A 19,343-nucleotide genomic window follows, 5' to 3' on the forward strand; every position below is an offset into this window, starting at 1 on the left:
TGAGTGGGGAGGGGAAAACTGTAAACTAGCTGTTATTGGCAGAGGTTTGGAACTATATTATTTGTCTATCAACTAATAAACCGCCTGGTGATGCCACCAGGCAGGCCAAAACTCAATCCCACTAAAATAGGCTGAAATTTCAGGCGGTATTTTCAAACAGCTGTTACACTAAAAGGGTATTATCATCATTTTTACAATTCCACAGTATTATTCCAACAGTGTGTTTATAAAACAATATATATTAAACAAAAAAATCACGTTTTGACTGCACTGGGCCTTTAACACTGGCCAATTTGCTGTACGCTAATACATAGTTATCCACGGAACCTTAAGAACTGAGGAAGAACCTTCATTTTTTTCTTCAGTGTACCCCACAAAACCACATCTTATTCTATTCCAATATATTTTATGGATGTGAAATCACATTTAATTATGACGGTGGCGGGACTGGGAGTAGAGCGGTTTTCATGCGATGAGTCAGATGCATGCATCTATTTCTTATTACTCAGAAGGGCGAAGCTTGGTGACACGCAAGAGTCCACGGTTGTGAAACTATACTACCATCCCTGTTCTTGTAAATTATGAAAAGGAAGAACTAACAAAGAAGAACTATAGCTGAGCGAATTACTTTTGTTTGTGGGTTTTCTTGGTTGAATATCAGGGTCGTATGGGGCGCAACAGGTAGCCAGCCTTACCACTGAGAATGGAAGGCGTGTGATTATGTTTATTCAAGGTAACCATTTAATCTCTGATCGCTTTAATGAACGCGATATAGTAGCCTATGTTACTTTGTGAAACGTTAAGAATAACGATATGTCCGCGCACGGGTTGCTGAGCAGCGTTTTCTCATGCTCCTCGCAAACATCCGAAACAAGGTCCAAACGGAGACTGAGAAAGGCTATAAGTTTGGACCCAGCTTTGATAAAACGCGATGGGACTGAACCAGATGGGACATCTGGTCAAGCAGATGATCAAAAGTCGCTCCGAGCCTCAAACGAAAGCCTCTCCAAACTAGACGCGCGCCTTACAGCCGGAGTTAAACACTGTCAATCGGCATCCTCAAGCCTGTCAATATATTTGGATACTTCTGGCCATTTCGACAATGATTCAAAAGCCACTAAAAGAAGCCCCTATACTCCAACCGGAAGCTCAAGCACTTTATTTTCACCTAGAAAGTGGCTTCAAAAGAAGCCATCTCCACCATCCATCCCTCATTCAAATGCTGCATGGAAATCTGAAGTAAGCAAGTCTTAAAATTACAGTTTTATTGATGCTGTTGTTGTTGATGATGATGGTGATCACGATTATATTCTTGTTGATCAAACTGTCCATGATGTAGACAACAGGTTGTATTACACAGCGATAAGCACGTGAATGAAGGTGATGATGATGATGATGATGATGATGATTATGATTGAAGGTCGAGGTGGAAGTAGTAGCATTTGTAGTGGTATCGTGACATGACCACCTAGTTTTACAGTGTAACAGTCAATTACAAGGTTCAAAAACATGTATAGAGTCATAGTAATATTTACACCTGTTTTCCTGGGAAATGTCCATTCTAACTTTCAATTGTATATTTGTTGTGACATGTCTGAAACACTCACAATTGAGCAATAGGATGTCAATTAGACAGTATGATGTCACCACAAACTGCTGTCTGACAAAGGTGGATGTGCCATATCAAAAACCTGTAGCCTATTGCTGTATAGCCTATAGAAACTGTAGTTATAGCCTATAGTCCCTTAACATTTACCAAATGTTGTTACATTACAGGCTTATTCTAAAATGTAATAAATTATTTTTCCCCTCTTCAATCTACACACAACTCCCATAATGACAAAGCAAAAATTGGTTTTTAGACATTTTTGCAAATTTATAACAAATAAAACACTGAAATATCACATTCACTTAAGTATTCAGGCCCTTTACTCGGTGCTTTGTTGAAGCACCTTTGGCAGTGATTACAGCCTCGAGTCTTCTTGGGTATGACGCTACAAGCTTGGCACACCTGTATTTGGGGAGTTTCTCCCATTCATCTCTGAAGATCCTCTCAAGCTCTGTCAGGTTGGATAGGGAGTGTCGCTGCACAGCTATTTTCTGGATGGCAGGTAGCCTGGCGGGTAGGACTGTTGGGCCATGAACCGAAAGGTTGCTGGATCGAATCTCCAAGCTGAAAAGGTAAAAAATCTGTTGTTCTGCCCCTGAGCAAGGCAGTTAACCCACTGTTCACTGGGTGCCCGATGATGTGGATGTCCCCCGCACCAGAGGGGTTGTGTTAAATGCAGATGACACATTTTAGTTGTACAACTGACTAGGTATCCCCCTTTCCCTCTCCAGAGATGTTTGATCAGGTTCAAGTCCAGGCTTTGCCTGGGCTACTCAAGGACATTCAGAGACTTGTCCCTAAGCCACTCCTGTGTTCTCTTGGCTGGGTTGTTGTCCTGTTGGAGGGTGAACCTTCGCCCCAGTCTGAGGTCCTGTGTGCTTTGGAGCAGGTTTCCATCAAGGATCTTTTTGTATTTTTCTCCATTCATCTTCCCCTCGATCCTGACTCGTCTCCCAGTGGGTGGGGAAATATATTAATGAGCAGGCCTTGACTGACAGCTCTTTGAAATGCCTATGTCAAGCAATGAGGATGCAGTGAGCAGATTGCCGTAAAAATAATCTCAAGCTAATTTGGTGATACACAAAGCAACTCAACCAACATTAAATTTGCATCAACTATATATACAGTATATACTGTATATATATATATATATATATATATATATATATATATATATATATATATATATATATAAATATATATATATATAAATATCTCCCGTTTGGCATGTCTCTTGTGATGCGGTTCACAGTAACTAACTAAGACGCAACACAGAGGAAAGGGCAAAAATACAAGTATCTTTCCCATAGATCAATAGGGTAAACTTTTTATTATATTTGCTGACACACTACAGTCAAATTTTGGCACCAGTAGCTATTTATACCATGCCCATCTCCAAATACGCCTTCTCAGATGTTGGTTACAAAGCGGTACTTATTTAAATTCTGTAAGAGAATATTGTGGTACATTTGGTGTATTAAAATGAGAGTTCAGGTGATGTCACCTTGCCCCCTTAATAATGAATCCAAGTGTTTGACATGGACCAGTAACCTTATAATCAAACTTTATCAATGTCATAGTAACAGTCATTTTTCATATTTTGGTCATCATACCTTCATCTGGTTACCTTCAAATATCATCCAAATCATTAAAACATGATTTTGACTGTTATTGACCTTTAATTGTTAAGTTCTTAAAAATTATTGCACAACTTACAATGTCAAAAGAAGTGCTCAACCTTCATCTTCTTCTTCTTTTTATTCTTCTTCTTCTTCATGTTGCTTTCTGGCAGACTAGACGGTATGTTGTGTATTGCTGCCTTTCACAAGCTAGGTTCCCATCCAATTTGCGACAAATTTTCAATTTGAATATTTTAAAGTCTGCATAAAACAATTTGCACGTTTTCCCAACGGAGATGGGTTTCCATCCAACTGACTTTTTTTCACCACCGTGTGAAATTCATCATCATTTAGTAGTCATCATCGTAGTGGGAGGACCACACAACATATGACATCACAAAAAGATCCCACCATGTCGAAAGAACAAATTGTCTTAAAATTGTACCGGCATTAGATGTTTCCATCAGCCCAGTCGTGACCTTTTTCATGCATCAGGTAATTAATCTGTATGAAGTGGTTGGATGGAAACATGGGTCTTTGGAAAGTGTATAGCACATTTGTTCAAAAAAAAAGGGGAAATGGTGAAAGAAAGGAAATTGTACCGTCATTATTACTATGAGGTTAAAGTACATATTGTCAGCCTTTATTTGAGGTTATTTTCATATCACGGTGAACTGTTTAGAAATTACACCACTTTCTGTACATAGTCCCCCCATTTTAGGGGACCAAAAGTATTGAAACAAATTCACTTACTGTATGTGTATTAAAGTAGTTTTAAAATGTTTAGTATTTGGTCCCATATTCCTAGCACTCAATGCTTACGTAAAACGTATGACTCTACAAGCTAAGAGGTTGTGAGTTCAAATCCTAGGTGTGGTTGAGTACCAAAGTGTGCTAAGCAATGTTGAGGTCAATGAACGTTTTTAATGTTATATTGTTTTTGTTTAACTCTGAGCTACTGTACCAGTCAAAAGTTTGGACACACCTACTCATTCCAGTGTTTTCCCTTTATTTTTTAATATTTTCTACATTGTATAAAAATAGTGAAGACATCAAAACTATTAAATAACACATATGGAATCATGTAGTAACCAGAAAAGTGTTAAACAAATCAAAATATATTTTATATTTGAAATTCTTCAAAGTAGCCACCCTTTGCCTTGATGACAGCTTTGCACCTTTACTAGCTAGCTTGTCAACCAGGCTATAGACAGCATTGCATTGTGGGTTTTGTAGTTGATGTGTGCTGCAACAGATTTCGAAAATGATTTTCACATTGCTACCAACCTTATTATAACAACAAAATTAAACATTTGTTCACAAAAAAACATTGTGTTATTTAACACTGTAAATTACATGAATTAGTGATTGTGGGTATATTTTTCCTTTAAATTCCATTCAATTCAGAAAGTAAACCAAAATCCAATTCCTAATTTTAAGCTCTTGAAAATAAATAAATACACATTTCTGTGTACTTAATGAAAACAGTTTGTTGTTGTATATTTACTCAGAAAATACAGTTAAGCTGTAGAAATGTATTAAATGTTGTTTTCACTATTTTCATCGCAACTCAGTAGCCGGTAACTTACTGTAAAATGACGGGATTTTTAAAAACAGTTTGTTGCATAAGCACCTCTACAGTATTTTATACGTTTAAATACAATTTCATTGGAGGCATGCCAAGTTAATTTGCAGGAAGGGTGTATTGCGATTGACAGCGATTGACAGTAAATATATAGCAATACACTAATACAGTATCCTATTACTGTAGACATTTACCATATAATGACTGTAAAATTGACCACAAAATTAACAGCAATGGATAAGTGTAGTTACATGTAATCATGTGTCATGTGTTATCAATGTGTTTTTGGAACACTTCACGTGATCATGTTTTCAAATGTGTAATTCAATGTGTTATTGCTGTTCAGCTAAATTATGTTCAACTAACATTTTACCCTCATCAATCTAAACACAGTACCCCATAATGACAAAGCAAAAGCAGGTTTTTAGACATTTTTGCAATTTTATAAAAAATTTAAAACTGAAATATCACATTTACATAAGTATTCAGACCCTTTACTCAGTACTTTGTTGAAGCACCTTTGGTAGGGATTACAGCCTTGAGTCTTCTTGCTAGAAACTTAGCACACCTGTATTTGGGGAGTTTCTCACATTCTTCTCTGCAGATTCTCTCAAGCTCTATCAGGTTGGATGGGGAGAGTCGTTGCACAGCTATTTTCAGGTCTCTTCAGAGATGTCCGGCCTCTGGCTGGGCCACTCAAGGACATTCAGAGACTTGTCCCGTAGCCACTCCTGCATTGTCTTGGCTGTGTGCTTAGGGTTGTTGTCCCGTTGAACCTCCGCCCAAGTCTGAGGTCCTGAGCTCTCTGGAGCAGGTTTTCATCAAGGATCTCTCTGTACTTTGCTCCATTCATCTTTCCCTCGATCCTGACTAGCTTCTCAGTCCCTGCCACTGAAAAACATTCCCACAGCATGATGCTTGCCACCAACATGCTTCACCGTTGGGATGGTGCCAGGTTTCCTCCAGACGTGATGCTTGGACTTCAGGCCAAATATTTTAATCTTGGTTTCATCAGACCAGAGAATCTTGTTTTTCATGGTCTAAGAGGCATTTAGGTACTTTTTGGCATACTCCAAGCGGACTGTCATGTGCCTTTTATTGAGGAGTGTCTTTCCGTCTGGCCACTCTACCATAAAGGCCTTGAGTGTATTTTTAACAAAGCTGAGATTTACTTTGAAGTCCAAAGTGTAGAAATCCGTTATGTACACAGACAGGGTGGCATAGCAGGAGGATAAGAATGCCGTGACTCATTTTTGTTTGCAGGGCATCACCTGTGAAATCTGATGTGAACATTTGAATCCACATGTGAAACTTCATGTGAAATGTCACATTTGAAGCATTCCAAAAACACATAGTTTTGCATGATTTCACATGTGAAAATCCACATCATAACAAGATAGCTTTGCACACTCTTGTGCATGACATGGAAATGTCACTTAAAATCATGTGTTTTTTCCGGTAAGAGTGGAACTAAAGAGGATTCTACCTGGAAACTAAAAGGGTTCTCCTATGGGGACAGCCTAAGGACCCTTTTGGAACCCTTTTCTCAGAGTGTAGCGGCATGTCCTACTCTGAGTTGGTCACCCTTTGACCCTGGATTTAAATATTCTTTGTTGTAAGAATGTGCAGAATGTGCAGTACAGATCTGTACTGGTAACGAGTGTAGCTTCTACTCACCTGTTCCCAAGACACATCAGTGCTTTAGGATCATGAAAGTGTCTGACAAGACAGTTATTGTTGTTGCTGCTGCAGCTCAGCTACATTATGCAGGTGAATTGCTCTGCCATGTGCGACAAGTATTGCTAATTTAATGATGGTCTTAGCCAAGGAGAGGCTTTACTGGTGTCATGTCATAATGTCACACTCCTCTGGAGCTCTTGTCATACACAAACCCTTAGGTCACTAAGGGTAATTCAGACTTAACAAAAGCAGAAGGCTGTTCACTTCTTGTAGGTTGTTTAATGCCGAAGATGTCTTTTACAGTATTATTTAGAGTGTCCAACAGCCATGAGAAGCCGGAACAGCTCACTAATTCAGTGGCAATCCTTGAAGGTGAATGATAAATGGAGCGATTCCTGTGCAGATCAAGTCCCAGTAGCAGCACGACCCTAAGAAGGTATCCACGGGTGTACTGTTTATTTAGCATTACCAAGATGTATTGAAAGGGTGACATTATGATAGGTTTTAATGAAGACCAGGCTTCTGGTTTCTTCATACCACAGTCATCAGCAAGGGCTCCAAACCCAAAGCCAGATCCCTCAGAAATGTAATCACTGTAAATCCGATTGAGGCTGATTAATAGCAGGGGGGAGTAGGTCTATGACAGTGGAATACTTAATAGGATTTATTGTGCCATTGGGACTGAATATCTTACATGGTGCTCATGCTCTGAAAATCGGCTGCCAGTGTTTACAATACCACATTGAAGTTGATTAGTGGGCTTTATGTATATTTCCTTGTTATATCTTAGTAACTTTTAAGTAAATGTTGTGTTACCTTAAAACACTGATTCAAAATGGAATCTACATGATGAATCAATTAAGTTTGTCTTCTGGATTAAAATTTGTTGAAATCTGACTCATCAATGGTAATGATTGAGTATTTTATTAGTGAATTACTGTAGCTATGTAGTTTGCATTAGTGTTATGAAGCACAGATGTTCATTACCAATGTTAAATCAGATTTATGCATATAATTATAAAAAATGTTCAATGCTATTTAATAATAGTTGAAAGCTCTTGGGAGTGTGAGTCAAGTGCCAGTGCTACCATTTGCTTCATTGACCAAGAATGTGGTAGAACAGCAGAGGCCAATCCAGACTACAGTTTAGCCAGTTCAGTTAAGATGAGGGCACCTTGGTGTGAGATTCTACAGATTCACATGACCATGGTCAGTGTGGAGTTAAGTCCGTAAACTGACAAGACTAACAAACTTTAGGTACAGTTGAAGTCAGAAGTTTACATACACCTTAGCCAAATACATTTAAACTCAGTTTTTCACAATTCTTGAAATGTAATCTTTCCAAAACTATAGTTTCTTAACAAGAAATTTGTGGAGTGGTTGAAAAACAAGTTTTAATGACTCCAACCTAAGTGTATGTAAACTTCCGACTTCAACTGTACATGTCATTTCAGGTCAATAACCACAGTCACGTGTTCGGTCCAAGGTGTCATAATATGCGACTGTGGTTTGTTTGTTCCTGCTGTATCTAAGGGACTTTGGACTGACCCAATAACAACAGTGAAGTCAGTTTGACATTGTTTTCCCCGTTGTATGAAACCCTGCACCGCAGCCCCCTACTTACAGCCTGCAGTTCCCTCTTTCTCTCCTTTGATTAGATGTGCAGTATGTCCTGTAACCTCTGGTCTTTGTTTAGGACAAAGGAACTGCAGTATGTTAAGCTTTCCATTGGGTTGTTAAAGGTTCAGACCAAGATCTAAGAGTCGTTACAATGTCCACAGATATTCTGTTTCTGTAAGGTACATTTATTTGGCTTATGTAATGTCCACTTCACCTAGATGTACCATGCATGTACACTAAATGTGATCTGTTAAGTGGATGTTCAATGCCCTACGCATCATTGTATAGTTTCCGTATAGAGAGCTCTATTTTAGCAAACCTAATGCAATGGTAAACCTTAACGCTGGCGATACCGCTATAGGTTCGGGGATGGCGTGATACGTAAATGTTTCTAAATATGAGTGTCACTGGATCCTCTCATCTCCCGCTCCATGATGGGCATATAACCCCTCCATGTAGGCTTTAACGCACATCCAAATCCTAAATGATAACAGGGGCTGGCTAAAATAATGTCAAATAGCCTACAGAGATGAAAAGGGGATGTCCGCTCACTGTTTTGCTGCTCCCAAACTTGATATTTTAATAAAGCTTAGAGGATTAAGATTTATTTCAAAGTGATCTCACGAGCCTAACCCTTAATTGTCTTGACTCCGCAGCGAATGCATTGGGCAGGACAAAATAAATGCCTTAATTGAGAGGAGAGAACGCTTGGTTTTTAATCTCATTAAACAAAATTGGGGGGAAATGTTTCTGTTGTATTTATCGCTTCGGTGCAATTTTCACAAGTATGTGGTACATTTTCACACGTATGTGGTACATTTTCACAAGTACGTGGTACATTTTCACAAGTATGTGGTACATTTTCACAAGTATGTGGTACATTTTCACAAGTATGTGGTACATTTTCACAAGTATGTGGTACATTTTCACACATACGTGGTACATTTTCACAAGTATGTGGTACATTTTCACACGCATGTGGTACATTTTCACAAGTATGTGGTACATTTTCACAAGTATGTGGTACATTTTCACAAGTATGTGGTACATTTTCACACGTATGTGGTACATTTTCACGCGTATGTGGTACATTTTCACGCGTATGTGGTACATTTTCACAAGTATGTGGTACATTTTCACAAGTATGTGGTACATTTTCACAAGTATGTGGTACATTTTCACACGTGTGTGGTACATTTTCACAAGTATGTGGTACATTTTCACAAGAATGTGGTATATTTTCACAACTCTTAGTACAAAACTCAAAACGGATCTTCTAAAGGGAAGTTATTTCAAACCTCTAAGCACATTTTCAATTGAATACTAAATACAACACACAAAATCATACAGTCACTTTTACACCAAACTTAATCAGTGTTTCATTGCAATACATGTTCATATAATGTCCATTCACAATGCAATGATCACATTACTTTTGATATGATTATCTTCTCTTTTGTTAAAATACATTTGACTATTACGTAATCCGACTGCTCTTAATTCATGATCACCTAACCATTTGGTACACCTATAGATTTTACATAAGGAGGCCCTGAAGCCCAAGGCAAAAAAAAACAAAAAAACAGACTCTTGGAATTATCTCGCTTGAATGACTTAGTAAAAATGCTTTTTTTAAAACAAGTCGAGACACTAAATTGACCGTATTACCGCCAGACCAGCGATCCCGAGTCATGACGGCAGTCAAATTCAAAGGCTTCTCCAAGCTCTGATGCTGCTGATGGTCATCAGTAGTGATGGATTCTGACTCCTGAACTTGGAATAGTGTTAATTATCAGGTATCCTATTGAAATATTGAGTGCTATGGTCTAGAGGGTCTACACCTGAAGTTAATGATTATCTGTAGGAGGAATGTATATGGTAGAGGCAATGAAGCTTGGAATGTACTGAGTGCAGGGAATACGATATGTTGGCAGGCACTGATAAGGGTGGAGAGCTGTGGATTAGTGAGAAGGGGGGTCGAGGTCAGGTCACATTAAGGGAGAAGGAACAGTTTGTTGCCTAGTAATAAAGATGCAATGTTTAGAGAGAAGGAGACTCCACCCACATTGGGGTATATATATTACCACTTGTGTGAATGTCTTTTGTCTGTTGCAGCTATATTGACCCAATGTGTGAATAAACTTGGTTTATGCTTTTCTGATCATCCGTGAGTTTAAATAGGTTCATTTAAAACCTAACAGTAGCCTGCCAAAGTTGATAACTGCCTTGTATTCAGGACTCTATTGTCACTCTAATCACCCTGACATCAATGCAAATGTGATCGAAAATCTAATCAAACGCTTAACGAGAGCCCATGAGCTCATGTTGCAGAAACATTTCTATGGGCTATGCAGTTGCCTCAGAAAACAGAGCAATGGCGTCTACTCAGCTTTCTATAGGCTAGGCATACTATATTTATTTCTCAACTTTCCCAATATTAAGCACATTGCTTTTCTTTACAACAGGAGTGTTTCCTACCTGGCTGGCATGAAAATGAACCACGGGAAAAGCGTCCTCCAATCGCTATTTCAGTGCATAGATCGCGCATTGTCTTCCGCTGCCCCTGTTTCGAGACGAGTGCATGAAAATGGTCCATTCTAAATCAAAACAAATTTTACACATATATTACTTAGTATATGTAAAGACAAGATTAAGTCAATAATAGTGTGATGGGTGACAATATTTGCCTGTCACTTGGGAATTATATATTATCACCTGTGAATGATGCCCAGCTTAGGGCATGAAACAGCACATGCTTGGCGACTTTTTAAAATCGTAGTCGCACCTGTCATGTAGCTTAGCCCATAGGCCTATATGTTTGAATACGGTTTGTATCACAACTAAAGTGACCAAATAACTTCTTAAAATTAAGCTCATTAATCAGCTTTACAATAGGTGTAGAGCCTAACTGGCATACATACGCAGCGTTTGAGTTTCAAGTTTGGGGAAGATAATTTTCACCATAAAAATGCACCTTTTATAATAAAAGCATTACATGCATAATTGCATTTGTGGTCACTTTTGATAATGGTGTTTTCCTGCTAATGGAACATTCGCGCTCATAACCTTCTGCTGTGTGCACATTGCTGCACTTATAATGTGAAGAAATAGCCCAATAGTTTACCAACATTTTAAGCTAAATGTCATCTTCTGTTGTCAGGCTCATTGCTTAAAACAGGTTTTGTGATGCAAGTGGTTGTATTCATTTGGGATCTATCGCATCCCACAACCGTCCCAGTCTTTGTTTGTAATATTTGTTTCTCGAATAGAATAAGTCAACTTTTGTACTAGGGGGGATAGTAGATTGCTGTTCGTTAGGTGTTGGATAAGGACGCACGCAGTTTGCATCCCTGATGTGTCTGTCTTTATTTGTAGCCTGTGAGAAAGACCTGATCAGGTGACAGAGAGCCATGTGAGTGAGAGGTGCTTCGGCTCGCAGCCGGTAGAAGGGAATTATAATTATTATATTCAGCCCAAGGGCGTTGGCTGCAATTGGCTGCAAAATGCATGGATTTTTTTAGGGGGCATTATGACCACACAAAGAGGATTCAGCTGGAACATTTGAGGCATTATCAAATGGTTGTAAAATTTTGAATGAGAGACTGATCAAGTGTGTACAGCCTGCACAAAAAAAACAAAGCGGAGCTCATGCCTTTCATGAGTTTTTTTCAAATCATTATTAGAATCGCATCATGCAGCTTTAGACTATATAAAATATTCAAATATCCTATTAAGCAAATAGGTGTACCTGTTTCTTTGTAAACCGCTCAACACAGACCGCATGTGCTCACACCCTCAAATCGTTTCGAGAAAATATTATTTACATTTTATTCAGCTATGTTCAGTTATATATTTCAAACTATAAAATAATGCAACACAATTCTAAGCAAATCTTGTGTGCAAAATGAACTAGTGTAGCCCACAGCCATATGGCATAGCCAGATCAAGGCCTAACATAAGGACAACTCAGAGTATGCTATTCTGTTCTTCTGAAAAAGATTTTCTTCATATCATGTTTCTTTAGACCTGTCTAAAATAAATGATTGATTGACATGGTCTAGGATATATTACATGGACTTATTAGACCTTTAAAAATGTACACTACCATTCAAAAGTTTGTGGTCACTTAGAAATGTCCTTGTTTTCCATGAAAATATACATGAAATTAGTTGCAAAATGAATAGAAATATAGTCAAGACCTTGACAAGGTTATAAATGATGATTTTTAATTGAAATAATAATTGTATCCTTCAAACTTTGTTTTCATCAAAGAAAACTTCATTTACAGCAATTACAGCCTTGCAGACCTTTGGCATTCCAGTTGTCAATTTATGGAGGTAATCTGAAGAGATTTCACCCCATGCTTCCTGAGGCACCACCCACAAGTTGGATTGGCACTTCTTACGTACCATACGGTCAAGCTGCTCCCACAACAGCTCAATAGGGTTGAGATCCGGTGGCTGGGGTGGCCACTCCATTACAGACTGAATACCAGCTGACTGCTTCTTCCCTAAATAAATATTGCATAGTTTGGAGCTGTGCTTTGTGTCATTGTCCTGTTGTAAGAGGAAATTTGCTCCAATTAAGTGCCGTCCACAGGGTATGGCATGGTGTTGCAAATGGAGTGATAGCCTTCCTTCTTCAAGATCCCTTTTACCCTGTACAAATCTCTCACTTTACCACCACCAAAGCACCCCCAGACCATCACATTGCCTCCATCATGATTGACAGATGGCGTCAAGCACTCCTTCAGCATTTTTTCTTCATTTTTTCTGCGTCTCACGAATGTTCTTATTTGTGATCCGAACACCTCAAACTTTACATTACATTTTTTTCCAATCTTCTTCTGTCCAGTGTTACTTTGCCCATCTTAATCTTTTATTTTTATTGGCCAGTCTGAGATATGGCTTTTTCTTTGCAACTCTGCCTAGAACGCCAGCATCCCGGAGTCGCCTCTTCACTGTTGACGTTGAGACTGGTGTTTTGCGGTTACTATTTAATGAAGCTTCCAGTTGAGGACTTGTGAGGCATCTGTTTCTCAAACTGTGCACCGGGGCCTCCCACTCATCTTTCTATTCTGGTTAAGGAAGTAGTACCCAACATTGTACGAGATCTTCAGTTTCTTGTCAATTTCTTGCATGGAATAGCCTTCGTTTCTCAGAACAAGAATAAACTGACGAATTTCAGAAGAAAGTCTTTGTTTCTGGCCATTTTGAACCTGTAATTGAACCCACAAATGCTGATGCTCCAGATACTCAACTAGTCTAAAGAAGGACAGTTGTATTGCTTCTTTAATCAGCACAACAGTTTTCAGCTGTGCTAACATCATTGCAAAATGGTTTTCTAATGATCAATTAGCCTTTTAAAATAATAAACTTGGATTAGCTAACACAACGTGCCGTTGGAACACAGGAGTGATGGTTGCTGATAATGGACCTCTGTACGCCTACATAGATATTCCATGAAATATCAGCCGTTTCCAGCTACAATAGTCATTTACAACATTAACAATGTCGACACTGTATTTCGGATCAAGTTGATGTTATTTTAATGGACCAAAAATGTGCTTTTCTTTCAAAAACAAGGACATTTCTAAGTGACCCCAAACTTTTGAACAATAGTGTAGATGTTCCGAAGGTCTGCATCAGTGGCTTGTAGGTTATGCTTGGAAGCCAGGAGATGCTAAATGTGTTTATGTTAATTACGGTCAATCACCGTGAGACCGGCAGTTATTTGCTTGACAATCACCGGCTGGCAAAATTCAATGACCGCCACAGTCCTTGTAGTTCAAGCAAGATACTAAGTTGTTTGAACGACTTATTATCTCGTTTGAACGACTTATTATCTTGTTTGAATGACATTGGTATTTTGCCTAATTTGTTATGCAGCTTGTCATACCATGTAATGGTTGCTGCAGCCATTCATTCCCTGATCCATCCATTGATATGAATATTCATTGACAGTTTTTTGATAGCCTAAAGCAGGGCTGCTTTTGAATGCCAGAGCATGTAAGTAGGCGAGTGTGGAGTGAGCAGCAGAGCTTAAATCGAGCAGATTTAAAAAATAGAGTCGGCCTTCTTTCCCACTCAAATTTCGCTCTACTGCTTAACCATTTTTAATTTCCTTTATCACCATTCTTTTAATAAGGCCTATTCAGTTGTTATTATTTAGCCTACCCCACCCACAGTAGCCTATATCCAGTTTGTATTCTACTTTCTAACATTAGGATATGTGGTTTCTATTTTGAAGGACTTCAAATGTATTAACGGGTCTTTTAGGTAGACAATACATAGGCTACTGTCAAAAGTAATTTAGTTTTCTTATTATAAATCCATTTAATTAAGATAAAATATAATGAATAAATTGTAAATAATAAAGACCAGTATGAGCTTTCGTTCATAAATAAAATAGAATAAATCATCTGAAACTGCAAGTGATTTGCACACAGGAGCAAGCACCAACAAGTTTCACATGTGCATTGAGTGTTTGTAACGATGTGCACTGAGAGTCGGGAAGCAAGTTCAGGGAGCGAGTGTTTTAATAAGTAAACACAACATAAAATAAAACAAAACAAGAAACACGAACAACACACAGACTTAACACTGGAACGGAAACAATAACACATGGGGGAGGAGCCAAAGGGAGTGACATATATATAGGGAAGGTAATCAGGGAAGTGATGGATTCCAGGTGAGTCTGATAACGTGCAGGTGCGCGTAACAATGGTGACAGGTGTGCGGAGAGGGAGCACACATGGCAGTGTGGGAAATGCGCTCTACAAATGACATTTTTATCAATATTTATAAAGACAAAACAAAACGTGTAAAAGCTTAATTACATAAGGGAATATTAGTGTGAATATACCCATACTATAAACAAGAGAAAGGACAATGGAAAATATTGTAAATGCCTAAAATGTACAAATATATTGAGATGAAGCTACCCTCATGGGGATGCTATTTCTCAAAAATGTATTACATTGAAGTAGGGACCGGCACAGAGTCCAGTAGGACAGTGTCTCAAGGCTACATAGTAATAGGCCTACACTTCACTACTGCTGGAGGGAACACACAGCCATCCTTGATTGTGAGCTAGAATTAAACGTTAAATTAAATGTGTACCACACAAGAGGCAAACAAATGGTTTTCCATCAATAGAATCAATGTAGGGAGGTAACATGATATCATATGGGAATTGCTTAGACCGCACTTACCGGTAGGACTAGTTATCTCACGCACTCTGGCAGATAAGTAGCCTATGTGAGTGCTTTAACAGTAGCCTTAATGTACAGTTTAAGTATCCATCACGATAAATGAATGAACTTCAGAGATAATAGGCTGGTTAATGCTTTTATTAGCGTACCAGAATCAACTACAAAAAGAGGTTTGTGATAGGCCTTCCGTTGAAAAGTTTAATTTTTTATAGCCTACAGTTCACAATAACAGGAAAAAATAGATGTAACCACTGAAAAAGTGAAGAGATAGTAAGTTTTCATGATGACACTTAAATAATTGAAGTGTTGGATAATGGTTTACTGAAACATTAGGAAGCAATCGGATTATCCATACAATGACAACCTATTAATTTGATTTTAAGGTGAAGCCAGACCAGCGAATCTAGTTTCACATGGTCTGGGAGTCTTTAGGTGTCTTTTGGCAAACTCTAAGCAGGATGTCACGTGCCTTTTACTGAGGAGTGACTTATGTCTGGCCACTCTACCATAAAGGCCTGATTGATGGAGTGCTGCAGAGATGGTTGTCCTTCTGGAACGTTCTACCATCTCTACAGAGGAACTCTCTGCGCCCATTGCTCAGTTTGGCTGGACGGCCAGCTCTGGGAAGAGTCTTGGTGGTTCCAAACTTCTTCCATTTAACAATGGAGGCCACTGTGTTCTTGGGGACCTTCAGTGCCTTCAAGGATGATCAATGGAAACAGGATGCACTTGAGCTCGATTCCGAGTCTCATAGCAAAGGGTATTAAAGGTATTTCTGTTTTTTATGTTTATAAATTTGCAAACATTTCTAAAAAACCTTTTTTTGCTTCGTAATTTTGTGGTATTGTGTGTAGATTGCTGCAGATTTATATTTATTTTATCCGTTTTAGAATGAGGCTGTACCGTAACAAAATGTGGAAAAAGTCAAAGGGTCTGAATACTTTCCGAAGTCACTGTAAACACAAAAAAATGTGGACACCCCTTCAAATGAGTGGATTTGTCGATATCAGCCACACCCGTTGCTGACAGGTGTATAAAATCGAGCACACAGCCATGCAATCTCCATAGACAAACATTTGCTGTAGAATGGCCTTACTGAAGAGCTCAGTGACTTTTAACGTGGCACCGCCATAGGATCCCACCTCTCCAACAAGTCTGTTTGCCAAATTTCTGCCCTGCTAGAGCTGCCCCGGTCAACTGTAAGTGCTGTTATCAGGAGCTTCATGAAATAGGTTTCCATAACCGATCAGCTCTACACAAGCCTAATATCACCATGCGCAATGCCAAGTGTCAGCTGGAGTGGTGTAAAGCTCGCCGCTGTTGGACTCTGGAGCAGTGGAAACACGTAGTCTGGAATGATGACTCATGCTTCACCATCTGACAGTCCGATGGACAAATCAGGGTTTGAAAGAAACAATGTTTAGCAGGCACTAGTTTGCATCATGCCTGTCTTGAGTATTTGGCCATAGGTTCTCATCCAAATTGCAGTAAAACATATGTCTACAAACAAAATGAATGCACAATGAAAGGTTTAGAATGTAAGACTGGCTGTGTTACCAGTTTGGAGTTTTTTACTAAGAGTTTTGAAAATTCACCACATACTTGTGAAAATAGTACCAAAGCGATAAGAAAAAACTAACACCAAGACCAGCTTTTGGCTGGTCTTAAATATCCCCTCCAGCGCTGACTGAAATTGGCACTTCGGCTCACATTGTTTTAGGACACACCTCAGATATTACCACCCTTCCCACCTCAGCGCAAGCAAGCTTATGTAAGGCAGGTAAATTACCAATCCTGGCATTAGGGCTAGAAAATAGAAGAGCTCTGGCTTTAACAGGTCAGAATTGCAAACGAGAATGCATTTGACAATTGCTCTTGCTTAACGCAACCCGAAAATAGAGCCCAGAGTGTAGAATGCAAATAATCAACAAGCTGGTTCAATCATTGATGAACCCCATGGAATCCAAAGAGGGAGATACCTATGTAATTTTGCATGGTGGTACACTCAAATGAAGTAACAATTGAATTAAAATGCATTTAATGTCCCAATACATTGCAAAAATCTTACATGCTTAGATGATTAAGCCCATGATCGTTATACTATCCACAAATGTATACATTTTAGGATCACTATTGCAATAGTCTCATCTCCCAGTTAGCTCTATGTGGTAGCAATTACCGTGTGGACCAGGTTGCTATGGCATTACAATCTCTTCAAAAAGCACAGAATTGCCAATACTATCCAAGCACAGTGATTTGGCACATGATTACTCTTTAATTATTTGGATGTTAACTTACTCAACAAGACATTCTCACTTCTCCTCACATTATTACTGGCCTCATTACTGCCTTTCTTAGAGAGAGAATACAGTATGGAAAGGATTTGTACCAGCAGATGTAGGACCTTAATTTGGGTTGCTACAGCAGGAAAAATATTCCCTGCAGCAACAGGAAATGTGAAGTATTATGTGTATTAAAATGAATTGACATTTTTTTTTTGTAGGGGTTGATTCATTTTCCGTAAGGGAAAATCAAATCTTACATTAGTAAGTGGAAATGACAAACTTCAGAAGCCTTTCTAAACCTCAAATACACTACAAGTTTTAAATGTCCCGTAGTTCCCCTGCAACAAGGTGATCAAATGAAGGTCCTACAGTTCAGTGTAAATGGGCTGAGTGAGACAGCTCGCTACAGAACATTGATGTTGTTATTTGGCGAGAAAACCTTTTCTAAATATAGACCGCACGGCGGCAGCTTCTTGAGGAGATGCAAACGTGACGGAGGAGAAGGAACACTCATCAGTCACAATCAGGGAGTGAATCCTCAATGGGGATCCTGCTGTTGTTGCTTCAGATGAGTGTTGCGCTCAGTAGCTCATCACAATGTATTAGCTTGGGCTGGCTGTGTCTGGTCTGAGGTCTCATTAAATGTAATAATCACCTCACTCTTATTCACTCCAGGTCTAAAGATAAACTAGATGATCTCTCAATAGAGAAGGAGATTAGATTAGAGACACACGAGGCAGCGAAGCTCAAATGAACATAGATAATAAGATATAGAGAGGAAGTTGTGACCCTTTGTTGTTTCTGAGGGACTACCCTTTGTAAACTAGAGCTGATTTAGCTCTGTTTACAAATATAATTTGATTTGATGGCTTTGGGCGTCGGAGCCTTAAATTAATGACTGTTTCATGTGGCTGTGCACATTCTCTGTTTACCCACATCCCCAGCATTAGTTATGGATTCTTTTGTGTTCATTTAGGTTGATTTTAGGATATCATGTTGCTTTGTAATTGAATTGCCCCAGACAGGTACAGTATGAAACTTGTAGCACCCTATGAGAAACTGTGAAAAGGTTGTATGTAGATGTAATCAATGCCATTTAAAAAAAAAATACAGATTATTGTGGACCCCACATGAATGACTGTACATCAGACTGTGTGTCTCCGTCCGTGTATATTGCTGTTTTCTGTGAAGACGGCTGTTATGGATTACTTCAGGAGACGCTCTCTTCCCCCCATCAATGATGGCAAAGCGCAGTTGAATATCAAGGTGTAGCTCAGTGCTGATATCTGGTGGTCACTAGCTTTCTATCGCCGTCTCATGTCCTGAACTCACCTGACCCTTTGCAATACAAAATTCTGAAATAAGTTATAGGAGTTGTTTTCATCTCTTATAAAGAAATATATGAATCTAGCCTTTGTGTTAGATTAATTAGTCACATCAAAACACGTCTGGAAGTTGTATTTCATTTCGTTAATCAAATGCGTAGAAGACATTTATATTCATTGCATAGATTCCTTTCCCTGTATTGCCGTCTGCACAGTCAGTATTACAGTCCACTAGAGGGAGACCTTGACCACACGTTACAGTAACACAGATGATCTGCCAAAACAAATCTATACATTTTGTGTTTTCATTCGTAGAGCATTTGTCTCATTTCATTAAGAATTAATGACATCTTCAATTAAAGAGTTTTCCAATTAATATTGCTTGTCATAATATAGAGCGGCCATTT

The 19,343-nt window shown here is 38.8% G+C and overlaps 1 protein-coding gene across 1 annotated transcript in view; it reads left to right on the plus strand.

The window, feature by feature from the left end:
• Positions 1-423: 423 nt before the first annotated feature.
• Positions 424-19,343, plus strand: part of LOC110501399 (rho GTPase-activating protein 6) — a 59,071-nt gene continuing 40,151 nt past the window's right edge. Inside the window, exon 1 of the mRNA XM_021578941.2 lies at positions 424-1,239. Coding sequence (XP_021434616.2) covers positions 814-1,239 — 426 coding nt within the window. The 5' untranslated portion in view covers positions 424-813. The remainder of the gene's footprint in view (positions 1,240-19,343) is intronic.

The sequence above is a fragment of the Oncorhynchus mykiss genome, chromosome 22, assembly GCF_013265735.2.
Source record: "Oncorhynchus mykiss isolate Arlee chromosome 22, USDA_OmykA_1.1, whole genome shotgun sequence".
Lineage (NCBI taxonomy): Eukaryota > Metazoa > Chordata > Actinopteri > Salmoniformes > Salmonidae > Oncorhynchus > Oncorhynchus mykiss.